A 13792-nucleotide genomic window follows, 5' to 3' on the forward strand; every position below is an offset into this window, starting at 1 on the left:
CTTATATTTTCCAGGAATTTCTAAAACAAGAAATACTACTCCATCCACATCAATGCTAGGTAGGTGAGGTGTAGTTACTGTCCATGCTATTGATCACCCATCACTTGACATATCAGCCTGCATTTCTGCCCTTCGCTGACCTTCTTAGCACACTCTGCCCCAGTTCCACTCAGCCCCTAGGACTCTCTAAGTCTCAAAGATCTGAGTCCAACGTCAAAATCCCTATGCAGCTGACTTGGCATTATGCAGCCTCCGCTGGTCATTTATCCAAGTAATTTAACAAGAGTGAGAGATCAGGGCTACGACGCATTTACATCTAACAAGTAAATGGTGATCCCCCAAATATAGCCAAGTTGGAGTGCTGGGCTGGCAGATTTGGGAGTATAAAGAGAGCTGGGGGCCACACTCCTGAAATTGCTCCGACTGCAGCATCTAAAGGTAAGTACGCACAAATGTCCGCTTTTTTCCTCCATGTAGCAATGATTAACCTGATCAGATTACCAGTGAAGAAGGGAAGGTGACACAGAGCACTTAAAATGTAAGGTCCCTTGTTAAGGGCAATGTCAGAGATAATATGGCAAGGCAAGACACCTGTCTCTTCAAGATTTTACAAGGGGCAAAAAGACAAGTATAAAAGCAATTATGACTAAAAAAAATCCACGCTTCGGAACAAAACTGAATATAATGCTTAATCCACCCCCCATTCTCAAAGTTAATTTGCTATTCAATTAGCAAATTAACATGTTAACTCATCTCCTCTGTGATTGCCTTGAATATTTTTATGATTACTTAAATCTCTGATTGCAGGAAGACATCATCTCATCGAATTATTCCACATTTTATCCATGATAGGATGCATCATCATCTGGTTGTTATTGACAGGTTTGCAGGCTGGTCCGGTATGACGTGCCTTCAGGACTTTGAACTAGATCATATCTGACAGCACAGTAGCATCCGTCACAATGACTCCAGCTTTCAAAGTCTTGTGATGCTTTGATTTCAGGCCACCATTACATTGGAGAACTTTCTGTCATACACTCAAAAAGGCTGAAAGGAATTTTGAAGATTTTCTGGTCTGTTTGATTTTACAGAAGGAAAGGAAAACTTAAATCATAGCAGGTCCTTAACAGAATTGTTATTAGAAACCTATGGCTTTGCCTCCAAGTTTTACCCTTTTAGAACTAAGGATTCAGAATATAATATGCAACAAATTTTTTTTTGAGAAATTTGTGTGCTTATTAGGATATAGCTGGAGTTTATTAAGACTTGTGAAAAGAGAAGGGAGAAGGCAAACAAAATAGCAAAGCAAATGTGGTTGAAAGGATTTCATGAAGTATATCCCTACCTCCATAAAAGTATTTCATTATAAATGGAAAGTTTGCTTAAATTAAAATTTATACCCAAAAATTTCAAACTCAGCTCCATGAATTAGTCACATAATTTCTAAACTTCTAGAGATGAGATTCCTTAGTATTGATGAGTTTTCCGCTACCCATCTTCATCTGCTCCAGGGGAATTTAGGGCATGTAAGAGGACCTTTCTTAGAACTCGTAAAGAAATCTTTGCCCACAATTCACAATTTTTCTCCTACTGGCAAAAGAATTTGACAGCTGCTCTATAGTGTCCAAGTTACACTCTATATCATTCCCCCTTTCTCCTTTCTTTGTCTTTGATTCCAACCAGAGTCACCCCTTCAACAAGATGCAAGTCCTTTAAGCCTTAATTTTGACTCAACACTTCTTACTCTCCCTTGTTCAAAAATTTATTTCAGCATTTCTTTTAACCCTGACTAAATTTTGAATTCTTGTAGGACAGAAACAGGATTTCTTTCTTATCTGTTTCTTTTCTTACTTCCTTCCTAAGAGGCTGAATAGTTGTACATATGGAAGTTTCTAAAGAAAAAAAAAGTGTTGTTATTAACCAATTATATCTAAAGAATGATAAGTTGATCAAAACTAAAAATGCAAAATGGAAACTTTCTTTTCATCTCACCACACCTACTGTGTATCTATTCAAATCTAGTAAACCAGAACAAACACAATTTCTGGTAAACCAGAACAAACACAACTTACTTAAAGTCTTTGCAATTCACTCATTTTTTTTATTTGTTTTTGATTTCTTGAATCACCCCTAAGAAGACAGTTCATTCCTGAAGGACACTCACCAACACTTTGGGAACCAAGAAGGTAAGATCTACTTTTGACTTAATCCTGAATGCAGAAAGGGAAAACAAACATTATTTTGCACATTCTCATTCTTGCCATACGCATAAGTAGTGGAAACCAATGAGTTTGAGATCAATTACTAAAGTACTCTTAAAGACAAATTTTAAAAATGTGCAGGTTTTGCCAAAGGAAAAATAACTTCCCAAGAATTTGCTCACTACATTGAAATGTGTAAAATAGATTATAGAACTTTAATGAGCAGTCTCCAGATTAGTACACTTAGTTGTTCATAGGATCAAGACCCAGTTCACACACTGCTAACTTGACTGTTTCTTAGGCAGAATTCGCACCCCTGAATTCATGCAGCCATACCTTTGCTTATAAGTAATGCTGAAAGAATGAAGAGGGATCATTCAAATTTATGCCCCATGTGGTAATCAAACTCCTTTTTCCAAAATTTTTGTGTCTATTCAAGGTAATTCTAAATGAATTAAAATCAAAGGAACCAAAGTGTAATTGATTCATGACCACATTGTTGCTGACCAGACAATGTCAGAAAATGGCTGAGAAATTTCCAAGAGAGGAATGAAAACCAAGAGCCGTGTCGTGGTATCCTGAAAGCAAAGAGAGAGGGGAGCTCTCAGAGGTGGGGATGGAGATTAGGCAGGTGGGGGTGGTTATATCCGTTGGCAGGTTCTTGGAGACAGGAGAAGAGGAGGTGGTTGAAGGGGCACAGCTATGTAGTGTGGGAACAGGTCTTGCTCATGGAATGAAGAAGAGGCTAATTAAGGTTGTTTCTGAGAGTAAATTCAGGGGCCATCAGGAGTCACCTGGCAAGAGAGTGGGGCCAGATCTAAAAAGGTGAATTTCATTAGCCAGGAATAAATGGTTTTTGCCCTTGAGTCCCAACACAGTCGCATAAATATAGGGAGAAGATCTGACTTAGCAACCGCATGCACAGAGAGGATTGAGGGGCTTTGCTAGACAGTGAATGGTGAGTCAGCAGAGGAACATGGTTGCCAACAGGCAGTCACCACCTCAGCCATTACACCTAGGTCAAGAGAGGTGAGGGCACACTCTGATGGAGGAGGACATGTGGTTTGGATATCACACTTTAAGAGATTAGCAGGAGTAGATTCAGAGTAAAGTGACCAGGACAGTAAAGGAGATTCAGAAACACATCATGGAAGAAGCAGATGAAGATGGAAAATGGAGCGGGGCTTATTTAACACAGAGAAGATAAAGTCAAGAACACAGGACAACCATCAAGCAAATGAAGAGGTATCTTGTTGCAAGACTTGAGCTTATCTTACTGTTACCAAGAGCTGGAATGAGAATGAATCATCCTGAAGTTATGGGAACACGATTTCCATTCAAAATGAGAAGAATCCTTAGCCTGTCAAAGTGGCTTAAAATAGAAATGACTTGTACCTGAAGATATTCAACGAGGCTGGATGACACCTGTGTAGGAATATTACTGAAGACTACTCAAGTCATTAGATAATACAATTAGTAGATACTGGGCTCTAAGTCATGGATAGAATAGATTTTTTTTTCTCTACCTGAAAATTAATCGTAACTTGAGGCCCACATGGAAAAGTCTACTTTTTCTAAGAAGACTAAAAACTATAATTTAATCATCAGTTATTGTAGTCTTTCACCAACTTCAGGATTAGCATCACAAATTTTGTAATATCCATTTAAAATCAGTACTATTAATTCACTTAATAATATATGTCTCTTCATTATTTTTTTTAGTTTTTTTTCTAACTTTCCCTGAATTTTTACTGTGAAAGTATTAACCAGATACATCAGAATCAGCTGAGAAATTTATAAGATATTCAAAATCTCAATCCAGACCTTCTAAAAATTCTCAGTTGGATTCATATGCACATTAAAGTCTCAGAAATATTGCTTTATATTGCTGGTATAAATGAATGTGAAATACTCTCAAATGGGAAACATTTATTATCCTGTTTTATCAATTCTTATTTTCTTCACATTTTTTCATAAAATGTTACTTCTGAAATTGGGATGCCTATTACAATCTATGTAAGGAATAGTATGGTTTCAATTAGCTGTATTTTCTTTCTCTGTGTATCACACAATTGATGGCATCTTATATTTTGATATAATAAGGTAATGATAAGTTGTACAACATGGTGAAATATGGCTGTAATTTCAGCTACTGGGGAGGCTGAGGCAGGAGAATTATCAGTTCAATGCCAGCCAGGGCACTTTAGTAAGACCCCATCTCAAAATAAATTTGAAATATATATAAAAAAAAAGAAAGAAGAAGAAGGGTGGAAGCTGAGGATGTAGCTCAGTTGTAAAGTGTTTGCCTCACATGCATGAGGCCCTGGGTTTAATCTCCAGGACCAAAAAATTAATAAAGTTAAATAAATATATAATTACTAAATTAAGAAATATTTGCCCAAGATCATTTTGTGCACAACCAATGGGACTATGTCACGATCCCAGCCTTAGAAAAGCAAAGTAGTTTCAGAAAAGCAAAATAACAATTTAAACTAAATAACAATTTAAACAATTTTAAATCCAAACCTCACTCTGAGGCCCTTGTAAATAGATCTGATTCTCTGGTCCCCACTACAGAGATTCTGTTGCAGATGGTTTCTATGTGTATGATCTCTCGCCATCACTTTTGGGTATGTACTTAACATTAAGTCAAACTAAATAATAGAAGGCCTGTAATTGTACATTCTGCCTAGATTCCCTAATGCAAGAATGCAGCCATTCTCAAAGTGTGGTCCATGGATCCCTGGAGATCCCCCAAGAACCTTCCAGGAGATACAAGGTTAAAACAATTTCATAATAATACCCAGATGACTTTCTAAAATCTCTTTCACTATATGAAAGATGTAAAATCATGGATGTATAAAACTGCTTGCAGTTTTAAAGATCAAGGTCTGGCACCAAACTGCACTTATAGTCATGATATTCTTCACTGCCATATAGTTGAACTAAAAACATTTCTTTTCAACTAAAAAAGCCAGTTTCACTAAGAATTACTTAAATTTTTTTAAAGTAAGAATTGTTAATTTTATTTAATTTCAATTCTTATGTATACATCCTTTTAATATCTTTTGCAATGAAATGGAAAGTCCACTAGTGTTTTATGGTTATCTCTGGGGAAAATACATGTATAGTTTTATGAGTTGCAAGCTGAACTCGACATTGTACTCATGAAATACCGTTTTTACCTAGAAGACCAACAAGCAGACAAAACTGTGGGTTATTCAGACTTAGAGATTTACTAGACATGCTCCCAAAAATAAATGAAGTGTGATTGATTTTTGGAGGAAAAACATGCATTTACTAGAAATAAACTTGAGCCTTTAAACAAAAAATAGAATATAAGAAACCATGTATCTGCCATCATTAGCTTGACAGCTTCCTAGTATTTAAGGATTTTTTCCAATGATATCACAGTGGCAACATTAATGATTGTGAGTTTTCAATAATGTGCAATGAAATGTTTCTACATATGGAAGTTCTGTATAATTCAGTGATCCACTATTTTCCAAATGGACACTATATAATGCTCATTCATAGGGGAAAAATTAAAATACCAGATAGATCAATGGATTATAATGTACCAAAGAATAAAACATTTGTTGATGTTTTCAGATTCCACAACTAGTCTTCAAGAAACTTTCACTTACGTGTTGACACAGTATCTAAGAAGAATATTCACAATTATTTGAAAAGGTGATTAAAATTTTCTTTTCTTTTACAAATAGTGTTGCTTTGCAAAACTGGACTTTTAAAATATTTATTTTAACTCCCCCAAAATATATGGCAATACACTGTATACAGAAGCAGTCATAAGAACACATCTGTCTTCCATTAGCAGGCATAAAAGAGATTCACAAAATTAAAACCAAAACTACCCTTCTTGCTAATTGTTTTCTTTTTTCCTTTTGCTTTGAAAAATGCTGTCTTCAGAAAAATGTTAACTTATATTAAGATATAGGGGGGCTGGGGATGTGGCTCAAGCGGTAGCGCGCTCGCCTGGCATGCATGCGGCCCGGGTTGGATCCTCAGCACCACATACAAAACAATGATATTGTATCCGCTGATAACTAAAAAATAAGTATTAAAATTCTCTCTCTCTTTCCTCTCTCACTCTCTCTTAAAAAAAAGATATAGGGACTTTATAGTAATTTCAAAAGAATTAATAATTTTTTTAATATTCTTGATTTTAATATCTCATATGGTACATATCGAGAGGTATGACTTATATATATAACAAAGTTCTTGGGTTCTCAGGAGTTTAATTTTAAGAGAGCCAAGGGGTCCTGAGACCACAAAACCTGAGAATGGCTGTCCTAATGAAACCCACTTAAGCCACAACACTAGGGGCTGCCTTCAGAGGAGTAAACCAGGAAAATGATGGATTCTTTTCCTTTCCATGTAATAACTGAGAAAATTTAAACTGTCTGACAGCTACAAGCCAGGGGCCCTCTTTGGAATTCTAGACTCCTAGCTATGAAATCTTAACCAGGAGTCCACGGAGAGTTCAGAACAGCCCCTGGCCAAAGTAAAACCAAATGCAACTTTTTTCCTCTATCCTGGGAATTGAACCCAGCAGCGCTCTACCACTGAGCCACATTCCCCACCCCATTTGAGACACTTCGGGAACCTTAAATTTGCAATCCTTCTGCCTCAGCCTCCCAAGTCTCTGAGATGACAGGCATGTGCCATTGTGACCAAATCCAAAACACAAGTTAATCTGGTTAAGGCCCAGAGCAAGGCAGGTACTTCTCTCTAGGCAACATAGAACTCCACAGAATCATAGGAAGAGAGGGTTTCCCTTTTTGTGGAGCTGGGGATGGAACTCAGGACCTCAAGCGTACCAGTCAAGTGCTCTACCACTGAGTCATATCCTCAGCCCAGAAGGGATATTTAAACCTTGACCAATGGAGAACAATATCCTAAAGGCTAAGATGGGGGAAAGATAACTATAATATGTTCAACTGTCTCACTTTTAAAAAGAGTATATAAAAGATTCCATTCAAAAAATGTTAAGTGCTTTTAAGAGGGATATGGGAAGGTGTGTGTGATAGTGTCATTTAATTTCATTTTATTTCAGTTAAAGGAGAATAAATAGGAAGGAAAAGAAGAGTGAAAGGGAAGAAGGATGAGACATGGGGAAAACAAGTAGAGGAGTTGAGGGAAAACAGATCAAAAGAAGAAGTGAAAGAGGCAAACAGAGAGGACAAGAAGGAACCATAAAGTCACACAGCAGGCAGGAGCCTTAGACAGGGGCTAGACTGGCTTTATCATTTTAAGTGGCAAGAGACAGGAGCCCAAAGAAGTTAAATGGTCTGACCAAGGTCAATGCTGGGATTTGGGGATTGGGTTTTCTGATTTCTAAGCAGAGAATACACACAAAGAGAAGAGCCAGCAAAGGGGGCGGGAGGGTGAGGGTGTTGATTATAGGAGAAAGTGACCTTGCTGTGGGTCCATGTGCTGTTACTGCATTACCTAAGCAAGCGTGAGAAGCCAGTATTCTGTCATTTACTTGTCACTGGACTATCTGCAAGTTCTACCGGGGATTCTCAGTTTCCAGCAACTGTTTCCAGATTCACTTAGGAACTGGGGAAGACCTCAAAGCCACAAGCTCAAACGGGAGGCGCAATTTAAGAAGATGCTTGAAGCCCCCTTTTATTGGGCTCACCAGAGTCGTCTTTCATTGGTACAGATGTGCACACCTGGGGCTGAATGAAGAGATGTTCCCAAAAGTGACACTCAGAAAAAATAATCCTCACACATTTTTTGTTCCCTTTTGTTGTTGTTGTTGTTAGTACTGGGGATTGAATCCAGGGGGGCTCAGCCATTGAGCCACATCCCCAGCCCTATTTATATTTTATTTTTGAGACAAGGCCTCCGTAAGTCGTTTAGGACTGGCTAAATTGCTGAGGGTGGCTTTGAACTCACAATCCTCCTGCCTTCAGCCTCCTTAGTTGCGGTGATTACAGAAGTGCACACCCATGCCCAGCCTTAAATGTGCCTTTCACCTCATTCCTATTTGCCCACTGTAAGCCATAGACCTGGTTGTAGATCCCTCAGGACCTATCTCTTCCCAGAGCCTTTGAATCTGGCCCTCATGTTGAATAGAGATGACAGGTTGCCACCCTATAGATGCAGTGTTCTCCCAGGTATGAGACTCAGCAATCCCCTGGTCTTCCCAGCTCCCTGCAGTCATGAGCTCGGATGCTGAGATGGCCATTTTTGGAGAAGCAGCTCCCTACCTCCGGAAACCAGAGAAGGAGAGAATCGAGGCTCAAAATCGCCCATTCGATTCAAAGAAAGCCTGCTTTGCAGTGGATGATAAGGAAATGTACGTGAAAGGTATGATCCAGAGCAGGGAAAATGATCAAGTCATCGTCAAGACCCTGGATGATCGGGTAAGTGCTGATCTCAAATGTCTTGGATAAGATGGGCGTCCTTGTTTTCCTCTGGAATGGAATATTAGAAATTGCATCTAAAGACAGATTGAAACTTACATCTCCCTGTTCTATAGTGAAGTTCTCACATCATACACCTTGCTCCTGTCTCTTTCCTTTGAGGGTTTGGGCTTTGAGGATTTTATGGTGTTTGCTTTGGAGAAAAGGGGAAGGTGCAGGTGAAAGACTTTGGACTACTTAAAGGCAAATTGATGCTATTGTTGCTGAACAGAAAACCAAATATAGCTTGTGGGCTGCACACAATCATTCTTAAGAGGAAGCCCAGGAGGCATTGGCTAGTTTAATATGGAGAATTGCAGCATGCCTTTCAATTCAGTACTTATTGGATACCTAGTAGGTTTCCATCAAAGCGTGGATCGCTTTTCAAATATTTGCAAATCTTAGCACATTCCTTCCCCTAAACTTACCCATCTAGTGTAGGAATCAAGATGTATTCGGCAAGTGTGAGTCTCAACTCAAACTCGGACACATGAGACAGATTTTTCTCTTAGTTGTTTTTTTTTTTCTTTATTATTGGACATAATCTCTGATTCCAGATCTTTATCACTGGGCTAGAAAAAAAATGTCTTCAGTCACTCTTGGGGTTGTCCCACCCTCAAGGTTGTGGCATATTCTCAACCTACACAGTCTTGCTTCGGGGTTGCATTGCCTCCTAAAAAATCTATTTAGAAAAACGTGCCAGATCCTAAAGGTTCAGGATACAGAGACTTTTCTCTCATTCCTTTGGCCACAGTGGGGTCTCTCTTTCTAGTCTAAGGCAGTGGCAGAGGAGGGCCTCCCTTCTCAAGAATTTTAGGCTATAGCAAATCTCCTTCCTTTTACCTCTTCTGTAAAACCCTCAAACGTCCTCTAAGCACTTTCGTTTTTTTGGAAAACAAAATCCAGAAAGTCCTATAGGTTCCTTCTCTTTTCTACCCTATTTTCTACCTCTCTTAAGAAAGAAGTACAGAGACAACTGCATGTTTGAGTGAGGACAGGCAGGAAAAACACAGAGTGGGGGAAAATCCAGTAATCATCTTGAAATACTTTACAACTATGGACCATGCATGATGCAGGCTCAAATGTTCTAACTAGGACAGCAGGGGTACAAAGAATTGTGGGAGGCATGAAGAAACAAGGAAGAGAGGAAATGGGTCTCAGAAGAGGGAGCACTTGAAGGTGTCCAGATATCATTTCAATGAAGATATTCATTGAAGATAAAGGAACCCACTTGATCAAGGGCATTGAGGTAGAAATGCATAAAACACACTGGAGCAGTTCCTTCCAACCTTCTAACCTTTGTCACATCCCAGAACTCACAGCAAATCTGGTAAACAAAGGCAATCTACCTTGATAGTGGCTACTCTAAGCTCCATCTGGCCATCCTGAAGGCAAAGGGCTCTATAGCTCTGCACGCCTGTAACCATCTCCTAGAACCCACAATGGCTGACTGATTGGGATCATCAGACCAGCACTGGTTTGACCAGAATCAGGTTAATCAAGGGCAAGTTACTTAAAGATCATCTCTAGACATGGAAATGACCGATAAATATATCACTGAATATACCACAGTATCTCACTACTTCACCCCTCCAGTGGCTTCCTCTCCATTGCTTGCTTTTCTTCTCAATACGCAGACGCTAACTCTGAACAGTGATCAAGTGTTCCCCATGAACCCTCCCAAGTTCGACAAGATCGAGGACATGGCCATGATGACCCACCTGCACGAGCCTGCTGTGCTGTACAACCTCAAAGAGCGTTATGCAGCCTGGATGATCTACGTGAGTGCCCTTGAACATCGGTGCACATCATTTATTTCTCTGAGTAAAAACAAGATCTAAATGATTAATTTTCTGATTTTCACAGACCTACTCAGGACTCTTCTGTGTCACCGTCAACCCCTACAAGTGGCTGCCGGTATACAACCCAGAGGTGGTGGCTGCCTACAGAGGCAAAAAGCGCCAGGAGGCCCCGCCCCACATCTTCTCCATCTCCGACAACGCCTACCAGTTCATGCTGACTGGTGAGTCCTCTCTTTGTTCATGCTTTTAAAAATAATTGTCAGTTATTCAAGCCCGTTAGAGGCTTTGGCCATCTGAACAGTGCATGAACCAAAGAGCTTCAGATGATTTGGGGATGAATAGCCAGCAGTGCAAATCTTTTATTTACTGGTCATGATGCATGGAAAGTCCAGTGGTCGTGGCCAAAGCCACACTAAGTCCATGCTTATTTAGGGAGCACAAAGAAATGTCCTGTCCTTACCTGCAAAGCACCCTTAGCATGGACATACTTAGAAGGGAAAACTGTGTTAGTATCCACAAAGTTGTAAAAATAGGTGGAAAAGTCTCCCTTTACCTGCTTTCCCCCTTAACTCAGGCTTCTGTGCATCTTCCCCGGATTTCCAAAGTGGCATTAGAAATAGAGATATGGTGATACTGCCATGCCATTATCACTTTTATCTTCTCAACTTTTGCCTGATTTGACTCAGCACAGAGACAAGAAATAAAAGCCAGCATTCAAGATCGGAGGACACTTAAAAATCATCCAGTACAATGTCACCCATACTTCAATCATTTCTATCCCACATTTACAATCTTTACCCTTTCTGCAAACAATATTTGTTTTCTTTAACTGAAGTGACCTCAGTTTTAAAGGGAAGGTTAATATCACTATTAGGATGCTATAAGTGCTATAACAAAGTACTACAGACTGGGTGGCTTAAACAACAGAAATGTATTGTCTCACAGTTCTAGAGGCCAGAAGTCTGTAATGGAGGTTTCAGCAAAGTTCTTTCCTTCTGAGGCTGTAGGAGAATCTGTTCCAGGTTTCGCACTTAGCTTCTGTGGTTTGCAGGCAATCTTTGATGATTCTTGGCATGTAGAAGCGTCACACTGCCCTCTGGCTTCATCTTCACATGGCATTCTCCGTGTGTGTGTGTGTGTGTGTGTGTGTGTGTGTGTGTGTGTGTCTTTAAATGTCCCCTTATTATAAGGATACCAGTCATATTGGATCAAGATTTCACCCTACCCTGAAAGACCTCATCTTGATTAATTACATCTGCATCTTATTTACATCTTATTTCCAAATAATTCTGAGGTTTCGGATATTAGGACTTCAATATATGAATTTTTTCAATCCATACACTCTCAGAAATAGTTTCTCATGAGTAGAAAATAAAAGTAAGAGAAAAATACCATGACAGCCAATAAGTGCCTACAAATTCTAAATAGAAGCTGTGGTCTCCTACTTGCTCTGAACCTGAAACTGGCTTTCTTTGTTTCAAAGAGAGATGAAAAGCAAAGAGTTAAAGATCTACCAACATGAACAACTTTTACATGTGGGGTTCACTGTTCATCTCCCAGGCTTTCCATACATTCCACATTTAAGAAATCTGTACAAATTGTAGCCAAGATTAGACATTCCTGAACCACACCTCAAGTTCAAAATCCAACCAGGCCCTAGGTTCTTTAACTTTCCCCCAATTTGCTCTGTATTTAAATCCTACCTGTTTGTTGTTCACTTATTTTGTTTTGCCTCCTTTTGTGTTTCTAGATCGAGACAACCAGTCCATCCTCATCACGTGAGTAACCTGTGTTTGAGCCCATGATGACTCAGAAACCAGTTCCCATCCCTTCCACTTTCCTTTGTCACATTTACTTTTTTTTTTGGTACTGGGGATTGTACTTAGGGGCACTTGACCCCTGAGCCACATCCCAGCCCTATTTTGTATTTTATTTAGAGACAGGGTCTCACTGAGTAGCTTAGCGCCTCGCCATTGCTGAGGCTGGCTTTGAACTCGCGATCCTCCTGTCTCAGCCTTTGGAGCCACCGCTGGGATTACAGGCATGTGCCACCGAACCAGGCCTCTAACCATTTACTTTTAAATTGACAGTGGAGAATCTGGTGCAGGGAAGACTGTGAACACCAAGCGTGTCATCCAGTACTTTGCAACAATTGCAGTTACTGGGGACAAGAAGAAAGAGCAGCCAACAGGCAAAATGCAGGTAAGCAATGGCCTGCCCTGGAGGCTTATTAGAATAAGCATGTCTGACATATTGGGTGAGCGCCAAGGTGTGTCACAGCTCAGATGAGCCAGGTAAACAGAACAGAAGTTTCCTCTTCTCTGTATTCTCACACAGAACATTTCCAATGCCAAATGTGTGAGGTTTTGTTGTTGTTGTTTTATTTTTCCCCCCACACCAGGCAATATACTAATTCTCTATAGACACCCACTGGGGTAGGGGGTGGGAGCAGCAATCTTACAATTCAATTCAATTATGATACTAACTCCCTGGAAATAGTATCATATCCATAAGACACCCCCCACTTCAGGTGTCCATTGCAAGTCCCAGTGCTAAGTGGAACTGACCAGTTACACATCTGGGGCTCCTACAAACCCCTTCTCAAGTTCAGTAATTTGCTAGAATGGTTCAAAGAACTCAGAGAAACACTTTACTTACTACTGGTATATTATAAAAGAAACAATTCAAGAACAACCGGTTGGAAGAGATGCATAGAGGGGTAAGACAGGGAGAGAAGCATGGAACTGCCATGCCACCTCCCAGCATCTCCATGGGTTTGTCAAGAATTCTCCATGGTTAAGAATTCTTACAGAGGTTCTGTTACATGGGCATAACCAACCAGATCATTGGCTTTGGTGATTAGTTTAACTTTCAGTCTCTCTCCCCTGAAATCTCCAGTCCTGTAATCAGTTCCCATGGCAACCAACCCCCATCCTGGGGCTCTCTGGTGACCCCCCCCCCCCAGACACCACTCATTCATTATTAGTATATAATCAGACACTTAGAACTTTGGAGATGCCAAGGGATTCAGGAGATTTGTGTCAGAAAACGGAAATATATATCTTTTATTATATCACAATCAGGGGCAAGGCAAAAAGTGGATTTGGGATCTAACACTAGTTCCTTCAACAATAGTTGAGTGATCTTGACCAACTCCACATGCCCTCTGGAGAAGGGAATGGAAACACCAGGAGTTTTCAAATTGAAGCACACATCAGAACCAATTAAAGGGCTTTTAAAAGGAATTGAGAGCCTCAGCCCATAATTTCTGATTAAGAAGGTCTAAAGTGGGATCCAATGTTTTGCCTTTCTAACATGTTTTCAGGTAAAGTTCTTACTGCCGGTCTAGGGACCA

The 13792-nt window shown here is 39.9% G+C and overlaps 1 protein-coding gene across 1 annotated transcript in view; it reads left to right on the forward strand.

Annotated features, from left to right (window-relative positions):
- Positions 1–361: 361 nt before the first annotated feature.
- Positions 362–13792, forward strand: part of LOC308635929 (myosin-13) — a 55114-nt gene continuing 41683 nt past the window's right edge. Inside the window, exons 1-8 of the mRNA XM_081270819.1 lie at positions 362–438; positions 2136–2186; positions 5814–5894; positions 8381–8596; positions 10273–10416; positions 10502–10658; positions 12188–12215; positions 12528–12639. Coding sequence (XP_081126945.1) covers positions 8393–8596; positions 10273–10416; positions 10502–10658; positions 12188–12215; positions 12528–12639 — 645 coding nt within the window. The 5' untranslated portion in view covers positions 362–438; positions 2136–2186; positions 5814–5894; positions 8381–8392. The remainder of the gene's footprint in view (positions 439–2135; positions 2187–5813; positions 5895–8380; positions 8597–10272; positions 10417–10501; positions 10659–12187; positions 12216–12527; positions 12640–13792) is intronic.

The sequence above is a fragment of the Spermophilus citellus genome (assembly GCF_964194105.1).
Source record: "Spermophilus citellus genome assembly, chromosome: 17".
NCBI classification, from domain to species: domain Eukaryota; kingdom Metazoa; phylum Chordata; class Mammalia; order Rodentia; family Sciuridae; genus Spermophilus; species Spermophilus citellus.